General features: G+C 43.7%; 2 protein-coding genes across 2 annotated transcripts in view; one reads left to right on the forward strand and one right to left on the reverse strand.

The window, feature by feature from the left end:
- Positions 1-12,739, reverse strand: part of fads6 (fatty acid desaturase 6) — a 19,656-nt gene extending 6,917 nt beyond the window's left edge. The window contains exons 1-5 of the mRNA XM_050059473.1: positions 12,093-12,739; positions 7,797-7,963; positions 4,709-4,889; positions 4,325-4,512; positions 2,442-2,621 (exon numbers count right to left, since the gene is read on the reverse strand). Coding sequence (XP_049915430.1) covers positions 2,442-2,621; positions 4,325-4,512; positions 4,709-4,889; positions 7,797-7,963; positions 12,093-12,330 — 954 coding nt within the window. The 5' untranslated portion in view covers positions 12,331-12,739. The remainder of the gene's footprint in view (positions 1-2,441; positions 2,622-4,324; positions 4,513-4,708; positions 4,890-7,796; positions 7,964-12,092) is intronic.
- Positions 1-14,278, forward strand: part of plaub (plasminogen activator, urokinase b) — a 396,726-nt gene that overhangs the window by 310,217 nt on the left and 72,231 nt on the right. The window lies entirely within an intron of this gene.

Here is a 14,278-nt window from a genome sequence, read left to right on the forward strand (position 1 = left end):
TAACTGAATAAATACCACACATAGCAACACAAAACTGCTTTGCTAGCTCAATCATGTTGTAACTAAGATATCCGCTGGAAAAAATATTTTTTTCACAGACCGTTTATTGAGTTATTACAGACACCCCTAACAGCTAACGGTTAGCCCAGCTAATCTACGATAACCAAGCGAGGTTGGGGATACTCGTCTTTGATTGGCGGTTCTCCATCATCTTAGGCGGCATTTTGCTGCACTCCCCGATTTTGTTTTTATACTGCCAATGCTGGAAAAAGACTGATTGGTCTTTCCTGCAAATTTGCACAATTCCTGTTTAAAAAGGGCTTCTCTAACAAAAGTTTCCCTGATGCTGAGAAACTTCCTGCAGAGCCACAGCCGACATCTCACAGTATTATTTTCACAGGTTGAGTCAAACCCCTCACGGCGAGTAAACTGATGCTCATGTGTGAAATCGCAAGGTGCCCCTTTAAGACCTGTGTGTGTGTGTGTGTGTGTGTGTGTCTCCTCCACACATTAAGGACACAACTAATGGAAAAATAAAGAGAATAAAAATCAATATCAGTGTCGATCCATCATGTTCACTGTTTAACTGTGATATATGTGTATTTATCACAGACAGACAAACAGCATCTGTTTAGTTATCAAGATGTTCTTTAATAATAAAACCTCAGTCTGCTCCATGTTTTTTATTTTACAGCACAAACTAATTTTAATGAAAAAGTTATTGCTATCAACTAAACCAAGAAATGACACAGAAATACTACAGTAATTAAAAATTATCTGCAAGGTATTTGGGCATTAACAACTTCTGCAGCTAATGAATTAATATTTCTGATGTTTTTAGTTCTTCATCTATAGAACAAAACAGGAAATAGTATTAACTCTTTGAAACATGAACGAATTGACTTCATTTTTATCAAAAACATGGGGGAAAAAAGGCAACGAAAAATTAATGAAATGGCGCAGAAATGAGCACATTAAAAAAAATGTAAGTTCTTTCTTAAGTAACTAAGAAATTACCTGATAATAAGCAAAAAAAAACCAAACAAACAAGAAAAATTCCTGAAATATGAAAAAAATTGCTGAAAAAAGTGCTAAAAATTAAATGAAATACAATCTATGTCTATTTTCTGTCATCTCATTTTAAATATATATTTAGAACTTGACATCTCCCTAGTTTTCCTGTAATTTTCTAATAGAGCTCGTTGCCTTTTCCCTCCAGGTTTTTTCCAGTGTTTTTAGGTTTTGAAAGGTACCTGAACGCAGCACAAGAAAATGGATGTCGTTCAAGGCTTAAATTTTTACTTTTACTTTACTTTTGACTTTTTACTAGTTAATTAATAAATTATAATTATTAGTACAGTAAATGTAAAAAGAGTGTGCGTGTACAAAGTGTACTGTGCTGTGTCGAGTGTTTAGTAGCTCTTTGGAGCTTTCAGTCATTTTGCATGATCTTCTTCAGCAGATGGAGTTTGTTTAAAATACCAGCTCAGTCCTCGGAAGAACATTTTTGGCATTGTATGTTTCTGCAAAAAATAATATACTACATCACTACAGAAGCGTTGATATGATCACATGAAGTTGTCATCAGGAGGTGGAGGGGATGGTGAACGGCGTGTCACCTTGGCGAGACGCCTGCCAAGCTGCAGACCGCTGTTCAACACCAACAAACAACGAACAGGTTGTGATTAAGTGAGTCATTGCTGTGTTTCCAGCGGCTTTTAGGAACTAAAAAGTGAGACATCGCTGCGTTTCCTGCAGAGATAGTGCCCCCCAAAAAACAGGTATGTTATGCCATAACATGACCTTTTCTGAACGATGACCAAATGATTGTTAAACATGACCACACATTAACCATAGTGCAAAGTTTCAACGCACTGACGACATCAGAACATGCAAATGTAACGTGGTTTACAGAGACGTGCGATGACAACATTATTTCTGGCTGTTGGGTTGGAAGTGCTCTGAACTAGAATCACCTCCCTGCGGTCGTTTGCATCTGAGCACCGGTCGAAACTCTCTGACAGTTTACATCCATGTTGGTTTTATTTATTTTATGTGTCAACTTGATTTATGTTGCTTATTTAATGTTCACATACTGACTGTTTGTTCGCTTGTCTGTTTATTTTCTTGATCTCATGACTTATTAAGCAGCTTCAGTTTAAGATTAAGCACATTTTCACTAAGTCTCTTCAAATATGAGCTTCTTTATGACATTATTTAATGCCTGTAGATTATAAACTGCCTCTAAATTCAAAGTGCTGACTGTAGTGGACAATAAAGTTTCCTCCTGTTGGTTCGACCCTCTGAACTCCTTCACCTCTCCGTCTGTTTCATGTCACGAAGCATTAATCTCCCTTTGTGCTGAAAACAATCCGGCAGAGCTGCAGTGAAAGTCCACTCAGCGGGTGGAAGCTGATAATATATAATGATCTGCACCTCACCTTCAGACACATGTTATCAGACAGGTAGGGGAAGAGATGGTGCTCCACGTGGCAGTTGATAAGCGAGTGTCCGAACACCCAGTCCAGCACGGGGTTACGTGGCAGGTTCAGGACTCCGTGGGTCATCTGGTAGATCCTCTTTGGACGGTGGGTCGGAGAGAACATGTGGAGGCCGATGTGCTGCCAATGACACATAGTTAGAGACAAGACTGGTTAAAGGAGCACTTCATCCACACAGTGATCATTTATGAGTCATCCTGTTACACTGAATATGAGAAGGTCTTTGTGCACACCTGAAAGCACCCTTAGTTTCAGGTTTGCCTTGTGAAATAAACTTATTTGATAAAACACAGATTGAATTAGGAATGTGTAAAATATTAGCTATAAACTAAGACTAGACAATAAGCACCACATTACGCCCCTGAACATCTCAGCTCAATCTATGTTTAGTTGTGCAGATTTCTCCTGTTTAAATGTCCACACACAAAGTGACACACAGTGAAGCTGAGGCCACAGGGAGGCAGAACCAGCTCGACCAAACTGGACTTCACTTCCTGGAATTTCAGTATTTGATTGACGTCAAAGGACTGTGTGTTTTCATCAAGTGTTAATAAGTGAAACTTGTTTTCTTGTATATAACGGAGGAGTTTTACGACACAATGTTTGGAGTCAGGTTAATCCTCATCTTGACGCACACTGAGTTCAGGGGACAACAGATTAGACAGCGGCCAACAACAGCAGCAGGATCAGGGGAGAGCAGGTTCTCAGTGTGACCCCCCAGAGAGAACAAACACTTCCCCTGCTGGACCCTCGACTCCACGTCAAGAACCTGCGTTTAATCCACCTTCACACACTTTGATCAGAACAATGCACAATGACCTGCGGCACTCACACTCCATCTGGGAAAATCATGCATGAATTGTTCCTTTTTATCCCTTTAGTTCACCGGCCGGTCTGATCGACCACGACACAATGCTGCTTTGAGTCTGAGTAACAAGAGGCGCTCTCATGACCGTTTGGCCAGAAGTCTTTACCAAATCTGTGAGAGGGGAGCACATGAGCCCGGCAGTGTCTGGGTGAATTCAGAGTTGGTGTAGGAGTGGTCCATATAGGAGCTGTTCTGGAGCTTTTACCTTTTTTAAAACATATTTTATTAGTATTTTGGGAACTGTCACAAAATCAGCGTGGGTTTCCTCCAGGTGCTCTGACATGTTCTCCCTGTGTCAGCGTGGGTTTCCTCCAGGTGCTCCAGCTTCCTCCCACAGTCCAACGACATGCAGGTTAATTGGTGACTCTAAATTGTCCGTAGGTGTGAATGTGAGTGTGAATGGTTGTCTGTCTCTATGTGTCAGTCCTGTGATAGTCTGGTGACCTGTCCAGGGTGAACCCTGCCTCTCACCCAGTGTCAGCTGGGCCCCAAACAGGATGAGCGGTTACAGAAAATGAATGAATGAATGTTAGCATGTAGCTCAAAGCACTGATGTTCCTAAGGGGGTCGTCCCTGTGCTCCCAATGGCTCAGCCTAGCCTTGTGTTGAGCTTTGACCATGTGTTTCTTGATATAAACTAACAGAGATTAGTAACGGCTATCTGTGCAATTTGAAATGCAAAAAAATTGAGGGATATGGACGTTTCAAATGCAGTTTGAATGTTAAAAATCCGTTTGGCCACGGTGGAGGTATCAATGTCTAAAGTCAATAAAACTGTCTTGCTTGATGTGAAAATTTGAGGGCGTAGGGGGGTGATTTCAACATATTGACTCATGGAAACACACTGAACATTTGACCACGGGCAAAACACTGCTGAGAACATAAAACCCTTCATGTGTCATATGAAGAGGATACTGAGCTGGTACAGTACAGCAGGCGTGCTGCAGGGTCTCACCTGGAAAATGTTGACATGGATGTACGGCATGGAGAACATCGCTCTGCACACAAGCATACAGAGCAAAGCACTGAGAGGCGACTGGAAGCCGGAGACATGGATCAGCAGCCAGTACTGTGAATACAGCCCCAGTGTTACCATCAGCATGGTCCTGAGCACCAGAGCCAGAGAGTGTCCTCTGAGATGAGCTGCAAACCAGAGAATCACACGCATGAGAATAAAGTCACACCTGAGTGAGAGAGGCGAGGTAACACGGGAACTTGAACAGGATCAGACAGTAAGAAATCTATCTCAACGTTATGCTGACAGTCACATTAAATGTTGAAGTATTTGAGCAAACTCATAAAGCGCCTGTGCCTCCTCTGGTCCTCTGGCGCCTCTTACCGAGTGCAACGAGTGGAGTGATGATGGGCACGGCCAGGGGAGCTATGAACAGGTAGACAGTGCGAGGCAGGAAGGGGACCTTCCAAACGCTGGAGTCCCCCAGTCCAATGACATTAGTATGAGCATGATGCATCTTAATGTGGCCGTGAACGCCGGCTCGCGCTGAGAATGAGCCGCAGATCTGAGTGATGAAGGACAGATGGGTTCATGAACATCCAAACAAACTGTCACTGATGCAACACATAAAACAAACATAAAAATTATCAAGCAGGAAAATCCATATTGTTATTGACGGACTTCGCCCCGGCTTTATTATATTTTCTGTTTGCTTTGATAAGCTGCCAAAAACTGTCTGAGGGCAAAGAACAGCAGAGGTCATGATGACATTCTGTTTTCCTAAAGAGCAGCAGGACGCTCGGCAAACATCCGAACTGACCGGTTCAACAGTTCACTGAATTGATTGTTGAAGCACTGAGGTTGTTAATGTTACTCAACAACACAGCTTTAATTTCCAGACTCACAGTGTCAAACACATCACTCACTTCTGTAAATATTAGTGTTTCTGGGGTCATGCAGGCTGCGCTGGCACTGAGTGATCTGGGTATTTTATCTTGTCTGTTTGCACAGTGTAGGTTCACTGAGCCCGAGGCCTCGCCCTGCTTCAAGTTCACACACTCACACACACTCTGACCTGCACACAACTGACCTCTGAGCAGCTTCACTCAAACAGCTGCATGTCAGTGACCTACTCTGATGATTTTCAACTTCATACTTGTACTTTGTGTTTGTGCATGAACGTGTTTACATGCTTTAATGGTTAAAAAACTGCTGTCTGAGACGCTCTGTTTAGCGAGTGCCTCTTTAAGCTGCTCTCCCGAAAAAGCCCAGGCTGCTCTGATTGGCCGGTTTATGTCAGCTTGTAGCCAAAGTAGAAAAAAATGTTGGAAACAGTTTACAGAAGCATCTGAAGCCTGAGGGTTTTGCTCACAGGGATTACTTCAACACGTTCACCTCATTATATGAAACACTGCTCACCTTTAACATGAGCAGAAAATAAGAGAAAGCACAACAGGTCCTCTTTAAAGGGAATAGCTTGACATTTTGGGAGCTGTGCTTTTCCTCAGCGCTAGAAGACTGGTACAACTCTCATGCCTGGATGCTACATTTGAAGGTACAGACAGTTAGCTTAGTATAAAGACTATAAACAGGGGGAAACAGCTCCATCCAAAGGAAACAAACCCGCTAACCAGCAACATTTAATGTCTTGTTTGTTTCATTTGTACAACAACAAAGTATATAAAAGACAAGCCAGAATAGAAGGAGTCATGGCTCAAAACCAGCCGCCACTGCCCGTCAACAAAAACAAAGACAACTATGGTTAAATGTGATAAGACCAAAGGACTGGACGGAGGCCATCATCAAAAATGCTCACATGTGCAGCGCACACTTCATATCAGGTTAGGGAAAAAGTATTTCCTGTTGTAGGGATGAATAAGGTTATGTGTATTAAGGGTTATCATGTCCACCTCATCAGAAACTGGGGAGGGATTAAGAGGAATATTGGATTTCTCTGGAACGCTAACTTTTTAGCACATTAGCTAACGTTAGCTTCCATAGCAAAACAAACAAGTGTGGTCCTCCTTTGTAAGATTGGCTTCCTGTGACATCATCCATCCACTGAGTGAGAGCATACGGGTCGGCCAGTCTGGTCCCGTTGGTCAGTGTTTACTTATTCAAGTAACACTGGCGGTCCCGGAGAGTGAGTGACCTGACATGGTGCGTTGGTAAATTCAGTCTGACGCTCTACACTAAAATGAGAGCCCTGTTGGTGGAAGAAACGGAGCGTTATATTTCTACATGAATGAACCAACGGTTAAGTTAATCACACATTCACTCCGCTCGGCGCTCTGCTGCTCCGAGACACTCTGAGAGTGTGGTACGAATTTATTAATTAATTTATGAACACTCAGTTTGTGTCAGAGTGCGCTCCCACACTGAGAATGAGTTTTCTGAACGCACCACTCACATCCTCTTCCTCCTTTGTTGAAAACGAGCCAACAGAGCTTGCTAGCACTAGCTAGCTGTGTCTGTGGAGAATTGTTTTGCCTCCAGCTAAGCCCCGCCCACCAAAAGACATCATACTGTTTACTAACAGTAAAAGGGGCTCTTAGCATTTCCGTCTTATTTGTGTCCCATTAAAACAGCCGTACACACACTTCTATTTGTGGACACTTTGCTACGGTGTTTGTATGAGCAGAATGTGGAGTAATACCGTGTAATTTAACAATAGCTAGCCTGGCTAGAACTGGCATTGCTACCACCATCTTGGTTTTCTGATATGTTGTACTGAAACGGTTCAATCAGGTGTGACCTCATTCCCAGCTCTGATTTCCAAGGTAAATAGAAGGCAGCAATAACCCAGCACATGAACCCCCTTCACACCAAGACATCTTTTGTTGTTAGCTTGTTAGCTTTAAAAGGACCTGTAGGCTAGCTGTTTCCACCTGTTTCCAGTCGATGTGCCAACTAGCTGTAGCGTCATATTTTCCCTGCAGACACCAGGAGATTGGTATCAATATTCTCATGTAATTGCCTCATGTAAAGGCATTTCATCAGTCAGCCCAATCAGACAAAAAAATGTACGTTTTTGCAAACCACAGACACGTTAATTTTCACGTTATCAGATTCACTGAAACTCAGTTTTAAAATGTTTTGGATTCAAATACCCAGTTCTGGTGGCACTAATCAGGCACGAAATGCAGTGATTTCTCTGTAAAAAAAATAAAACAGCATCAGGTTGCTGCCAGTTTTGTCGTTTGTTGGTCTTGAACAGTGGTCTTCAGCTTGGCAGGCGTCTCGCATAGGTATCACGCCATCCACCATCACCTCCTGATGACACACTACGTCACATTAGAAACAATGACAATAACATATAACATATTCATGGTTTGCAGAATCGTACATTACCGACATTGTGACTTGTCTGCATCAGTGTTATTTTAAGCTCCCTGCCACAGAGCGTCATGTGAGAACAAGCTTTGCTGCAGGTGTTTAATGATACTCTTCAGTTTATTTCTGAACATCTCACCTCGATGAAGAAAACGGCCCAGAACTTCCCCCAGGCCTGCGACTCGCTCAGCGACCCGTGGCTGGCCAGATGTGTCCCTTTGATGGTGATGACAGCGTGCGCCACGCCCATCAGCAGCATGCCAGCTGCAAACCACAGAAGCTGAGAGGAGCCCAGCAGCAGGAAGGCTGGAAGACACAGCACAGGGAGCTTAACACAGATACACTGATGCATTAATAAAAGGTGTCTGACTCAACAGGCCCACACTGTCATCCACACACTGTTGTATCTGTCACCTGAGAGCCTCCACCTGCCGTCGCTCCTCTGCAGCAGCGGTGTGACTTTCAGCTGTGACATGCAGGAGGATCAGGTGAGAGGAGGAAACTTTACCCTGCTGCAGGTGACTCTGCTGCTTTGTGTCTGACATCATGTCATCACACATGGAGTTCCTTGTACAATGATATCACGCTATATTCTTTTTATTTACATGTACATGTTTTTTGCAGAAATCGACATTTTCAACCCAATAGGCACAAAAACCCTTGGTTATGGTTAGAGAAAGGTCATGTTTTGGCTCAAAATATCCAGTTTTGGGAGCACGATCCCTGCTGGAGAAGCCACAATGTCTCAGTAAAAGGCAGCTACTTTTCTCGCCACTATCCCGGAAGGAATTGCAGCAAAGTCTTAGTAAAAAACACCTCACTATCCCCAGTGGAAAAATAGCAACTGGTCACTACAAAAAACCCACGTTTGGTGCTTAAAAAGCTGCTGGAAAAATGCTAACGGATAAAAAATGACAGGTCGCCTCAAAACAGCAACAGATCACTACAAGACACCCACAGTTGCAGGCTAAAAGTCAGCTGGAAAAACAGTGATGGGTCACTACAAACAGTGATGTTTGGGTGTTGAAAATCCCTGGAGACAAACTGACAGGTTACTACAAAACATCCACATTTGGTACCTGAAAAACCGCTGAAAAAAGTGCATAAAGAGAAAAACAACGGGTCACCTCAAAACAGTGACAGGTCGCTACAAAACACCCAGGTTTGAAGGTTAAAAGTCAGCTGGAAATACAGTGATGGGTTGCTACAAAACACATTTGTAGCCTAAAAGCCACTGGAAAAAAAACGTGTCGGGTCACTACAAAACACCCAGGTTTGGAGGTTAAAAGTCAGCTGGAAATACAGTGATGGGTCATTACAAAACAGCAACATTTGGAGCCAAAAGCCACTGGAAAAACAGTGATGTTTGGGTGTTGAAAATCCCTGGAGACACACTGACAGGTTGCTACAAAACATCCACATTTGGTATCTGAAAAACCGCTGAAAAAAATGCAAAAAGAGAAAAACAACGGGTCACCTCAAAGCAGTGACAGGTCACTACAAAACACTCACGTTTGGGGGTTAAAAATCTGCTGGAAACACACTGATGGGTTGCTACAAAACACAAATTTATAGCCTAAAAGCCACTGAAAAAAAACAGCGTCAGGTCACTACAAAACAGCGATGATTGGGGGCTAAAACGCTGCTGGGATCACCATGATGGGTGGCTACAAAACACCCATGTTTGGAGCCTAAAAGCTGCTGGAAAAACTGTGACTGGTTGCTACAAAACACCCATGTTTGGGGGCTAAAAAGCTGCTGGGAGCACAGTGATGACTCACTAAAACACAACAGATTTGTTGTTGTCTAACAGCGGTCTGCTGTAGTCTGCAGCTTGGCAGGCGTCTCACCAAGGTGACACAGAAACGTACGATGACAAAATTTTCTTCTGGTGACTGGGCTGGTGTTTTTTCTGTATTTAAATCTTTATTATTTTCTTAATTGATGTTTTCAACCCTGATCATTCAATCCGATATTCACAAATGTTAAAATATTTATACTAACTTCCTGTCAGCAAATTCAGTTTGACGATTAGATGACCTCACTCTGATCACAATGAATAATTAATGCAGTGCAGCATCAATGTTGCACTGAGGATTTTTAACCTATAATCACCCAGCAACAGAAGCAGCCACTGAGGCCGTCTGGCTGGCTCTCACATCAGGTTTTAGGTGACACATTTCCTCCCTAACCCAATAAAATGGTGCTAATATTCTGCACCTCCTATTTCAAAGCAAACTATTTCCAGGGGATGAGTCCCCAGCTGTGTTAACAATGACAGATGCCTCCTCCGGCGCGCTGTCAGACAAAATTCAGAAGTATTTATTCACCCTACACGCTACAGTCAGGGAGATACTGTTTGGATTATTTTGAGGGAAACTCACACATGATAAAAGCTGCAGGAGAATGCATAAATTAATCTGTTAACTGCACGTCTATAAATCTAGATTACAAGCTTGAAGCAGGTGTCCTGTGTTGGTGCTGAGAGCTGTCAGCTCCAGTGATCGAGTGACACGAGTCACAATAGGCACTCGTCCTAATTGAGGTCAGTAGCTGACCACCAGTGACCCAGATAGAGGGGAACTGTGGGACACTGTGAATGTGTAAACCAGTTATGACAACAGTGTTGGACTGTGGAGAGAGAGCTGTTTGTATGTGCTCCATGATTATGTTTCAGATGACATGCATTAATTATTGAGACAATTAGGCCTGAAATTATTAGTTATTTATTTATTTTATTTGTAACTGGCCATGTACAATATCAAACATTAACTGGTTGGTCAGTAGAGAGATGATTAGAAAGTTTTCCAAACTCACAATGGGATTCAAGGCGGAGGAATCCCACCTGCAGAGTAAGAAACAAAATCGCCAAGAAAACTCACCAATAAATGCCAGATATCCCCCAGTTTTGTCTTTGTCTCGGCTGTGCAATGAAAAAATCGTGTTTTACGGTAAAATAAACATTTGGTCAACATTTTCATTTACCCTAAATTATTGACGTCGCTTTGCATTTTGTTCGTCTATTTTGGTTACTGTAAAATTGGTCTTGAATTTCATTCCGAGTGGCATTAAAGAACATCTTATAAGTCTTAAATTCAACCTGTCTGAAGCTGTAAGGGACCAATCACACCTACAGGTGGCGCTAGAAACGCGGATGCTTCAAAGACGCTTGAAATGCCTGAAACGCCCTTTCAATGAGCGCTCCTTACGAGGAGCGCCTGTAGAGCAGGGGTGCGTGCGCAACCGGGCGATGAAAACATTGAAAATGGATGCAAGACGGAGTTCTATGATGCTACTGGTGCCAGACGCCCAAAGTTGAGATTATTTCAACTTTCAACGTCTACAAACGCGTGTCTAAAAAGACGCCAGAAAGACACTTATCATAAAAAATGCTTGAAAACCAGTCAGACGCGCCGTGTCATAGGGAATCAATTGTTTTACTGGCGTCTCGTTTCTAGCACTCCCTGTAGGTGTGATCGCCCCCTAAGAACCCTGTATAACAAAAGTAATGTGTGTGCTAGGGATGCATGATATGTATCGGGCCGATAAATTATCGGCTGGTTACCCCACTTTGGGAACAACTTGTGTATCACAGAGGAAGTGGTTGGGTATGATGGTACCTGAATCACCAAAGCTATGCCTTATGGGGGATCAAACAGAACTGCCAAATGTATTAAAATATGACCTTGTGATAAATGTAGGGGTCGTCACAGCTGCTCGAGTGAGCCTCAGATTCTGGGAGAGTACATCACCTCCAGCTTTTGTAAAATGGAGAGAATCTATGTTCCAAATTGTCACATATCAACACGTGTTAGCTAGGGTCAGCGATGAAGGTGAAAGCTTTACGAGCTCATGGACAGACTTTTTTTGTTTGTAATATGTCTGTTGAACCGTAACGATGTGGTGTTTAGTTGTACCACTGTGGTGCTACCAGCCGCCCGGACACGTTCCAATAACAGAATCAGTGCTACCAGCCGCCCGGACACGTTCCAATAACAGAATCAGTTTCTTCATTTTTGACTGAAAAGATAAAAAAAAAAGTTGAGTTACAAAAAAATGTAAATGGTCGGTTATCATATCGGTTGAAAAATCCATATCTCTGATCTCAGATTTTAGTTTCCAAATGCTCTAAAATGTTCAGTTTAGCTGTTAAATTTCAAAAGCTTTCGTTAACTCCCTCAGGAGGGTTGCAACTGAATTGCTGGGTTGTCGGCCCCCCCAGTGTTAAACAGATAATTACGGCCCTGTCACGCATCACTTTACATGATGTAAATGTGTTGGTTTATTTTTTATATCTGCAGGTTGAAGTCTAACTGGTTGATGCCATACTGTCATTCACACACATAAACATTAAGGTCACATCCTCTTCTTTAACAACATGCAGGAGTTTTAAATGGTTAAATAAAAGCTGTGTGAAGTTCCCACAGACTCTCACCGGGCGGCAGACAGAGGAATGCAGCTGCCAGGATGCTGCAGTCGATCCCTCTTCTCTCCCACCAGCTGCTCTCCTTCACCATCTTCTGCACCAGCCTCGTCAGCTCCATCATCAGCGACTCCTTCTCCTCCTCTACACCTCCTCCATTCTTCATGTCTGAGCCCCCTTTCCTCTGGACTAAGGTCTCCTGTGTCCTCTCATCCCGTCCTTCCCTCCACTCCTCTGGTACACTCTGCATGTCAGCTCCTGTGCTGCTGATGACCGGCTCAGAACACACTCACCATGCGGCTTGTGTCCTCCTGAGAGCAGCCCGTGCTGAACGCTGCCTAAATGCTACAGCCTGAGCATAAAGTCCACGGGTCAAAGTTAGCATTGCGAAAGTCCTTACTGGAGAGAAGCATTGTCAGAGAGGCCCAGCCCCCTTCCTGCTGCTTCAAAAGCCTCGTGCACCCTCCTCATCTCTCTTACACTGTTTCCTCTGGTTTTTTCCCTCCTCCGTCAGCTGACTCCTGATGCAGTGGAATTTATTATCCCACGACCCAAAGATGTAACGGTGCCCTGTGATGTGATGGAAATCCTTAAAAATCCTCACACAACACTGCAGCTGCTCAGCTCAGAGTCTCCCTCCTCTCTGGTGTCTCATACATTTTGCATGTCGTTCACCCCCCTGTGTTCCTTTGTGTCAGCTCCCCTCCGCTCCCCTCCCATCTCTGTAACCTTGGCAAATGTCCTGGGAAAGGAGAGGGGAGAAAGGAGGGCCGAGGAGTGGATTAACAGTGGCTGCTTGCTTGTTTCTTCACTGGGGGAAAGGTTCAGAAGATGCTGGTGTGCAGGAATGTGCTCTGATAGTCGGGGTGTGTTTATGAGTTGGCGCATGTGAGAGTACATGTGAGTTACGTGCACATATCTGGTGTCAGTGCTGCTTTTTTCCCTTCTGGGCTGGAGGCCATGCTGACTGCAGTGTGCTCTTTGAAACTTACAGTCTGTGTATTTTTTACTCTGAAGGACAGCAGACCCTGCAGAGGAGGGAACATAAGAGCACCAGGCCGTCTGCCAGATCCACTTACATCCTCCCTCCGCCTGGAGCCCATTATTTTTATTTATACAAACACTAATCGTCCGTCAGTGTCACTGGGTTTGCCAGAGAATGACACACGAAGGGTGTAGAGACACAGCTTACATTAAAGGGACAGCTCACCACAAAATTAAAAACACATATTTTCCTCTTACCTGTAGAGCTGTTCATCAGTCCAGATAGTTGCAGAGTGTTGGAGACATCAGCCGTACAGATGTCTGCTTTCTCTGCAGTATAATGGAACTAGATGTCACTCAGAGTTTGAAATCCACAGACCCTATTGTGAGCAGTTTCATTCAGGAACTATTTTCTGTCTAACAAACTACACCCACCAACCGTACCACTGTGCAGAAGGAAGAGTGCATCTACTCATTAACGAGAGGCTCCTGACAGTGTGAGATGTAAACATCAGTGGCGTCCTCCTCGGCTGAGCTGTAACATTAGCTAGCTCAGTGGTGCTAGGTGAGCTAGCAGTACAGTAGATGCACGCTTCCTTCTGTGCAGTGATACGGTTGGTGGGTTTAGCTCATTAGAAAGAAAATAGTTCCTACGTGAAACTGCTCACAACAAGGTCTGTGGATTCTCTTCAGTAACCGGGTCATGGTTTCTGGAAAGAGACATTGATGTTAAGTTGTTCAAATGTATTCGGCTGTAACTCGGCTTCTTCTCTGGAGCCTTTGTGTCTTGCAGGTTCCCTCGAATCACGGCTACGCCTGGGTCGTAGTTGTGCTGCTGCTGTGGTCCTGCCCTATGCATACAGAGCTCGTAAGTTGCGTGTTTCCATTTCCGGTACATGGGACCTTAAAAATCGATTTCTCATAATGTGTTTCAATGGCTAGATGAAAATTATTTTCTGGTCCCGTTTGAATTGTGCCATGTATTTCACATATGTTGTTTGTGAATTTTTTTTGTGCAAAGAAGGCTACAATTTAGCGGGAAGAAGTTTGATACTGTTAGGTTTTGTGCGAGAGCGCTTTGTGGACTACAGCTCATCGCTGCTCTCATCACGTATGATATACGTCACCACTCACACTTGGAACATGGCTGTGTCTCTGGTACACTTCACTGCCTTCCTCCAAGGAGAGGACAAAAGCCTAAAGCGTGGCGCAAA

This window comes from Epinephelus moara, chromosome 13 (assembly GCF_006386435.1).
Source record: "Epinephelus moara isolate mb chromosome 13, YSFRI_EMoa_1.0, whole genome shotgun sequence".
Taxonomy (NCBI): Eukaryota; Metazoa; Chordata; class Actinopteri; order Perciformes; family Serranidae; genus Epinephelus; species Epinephelus moara.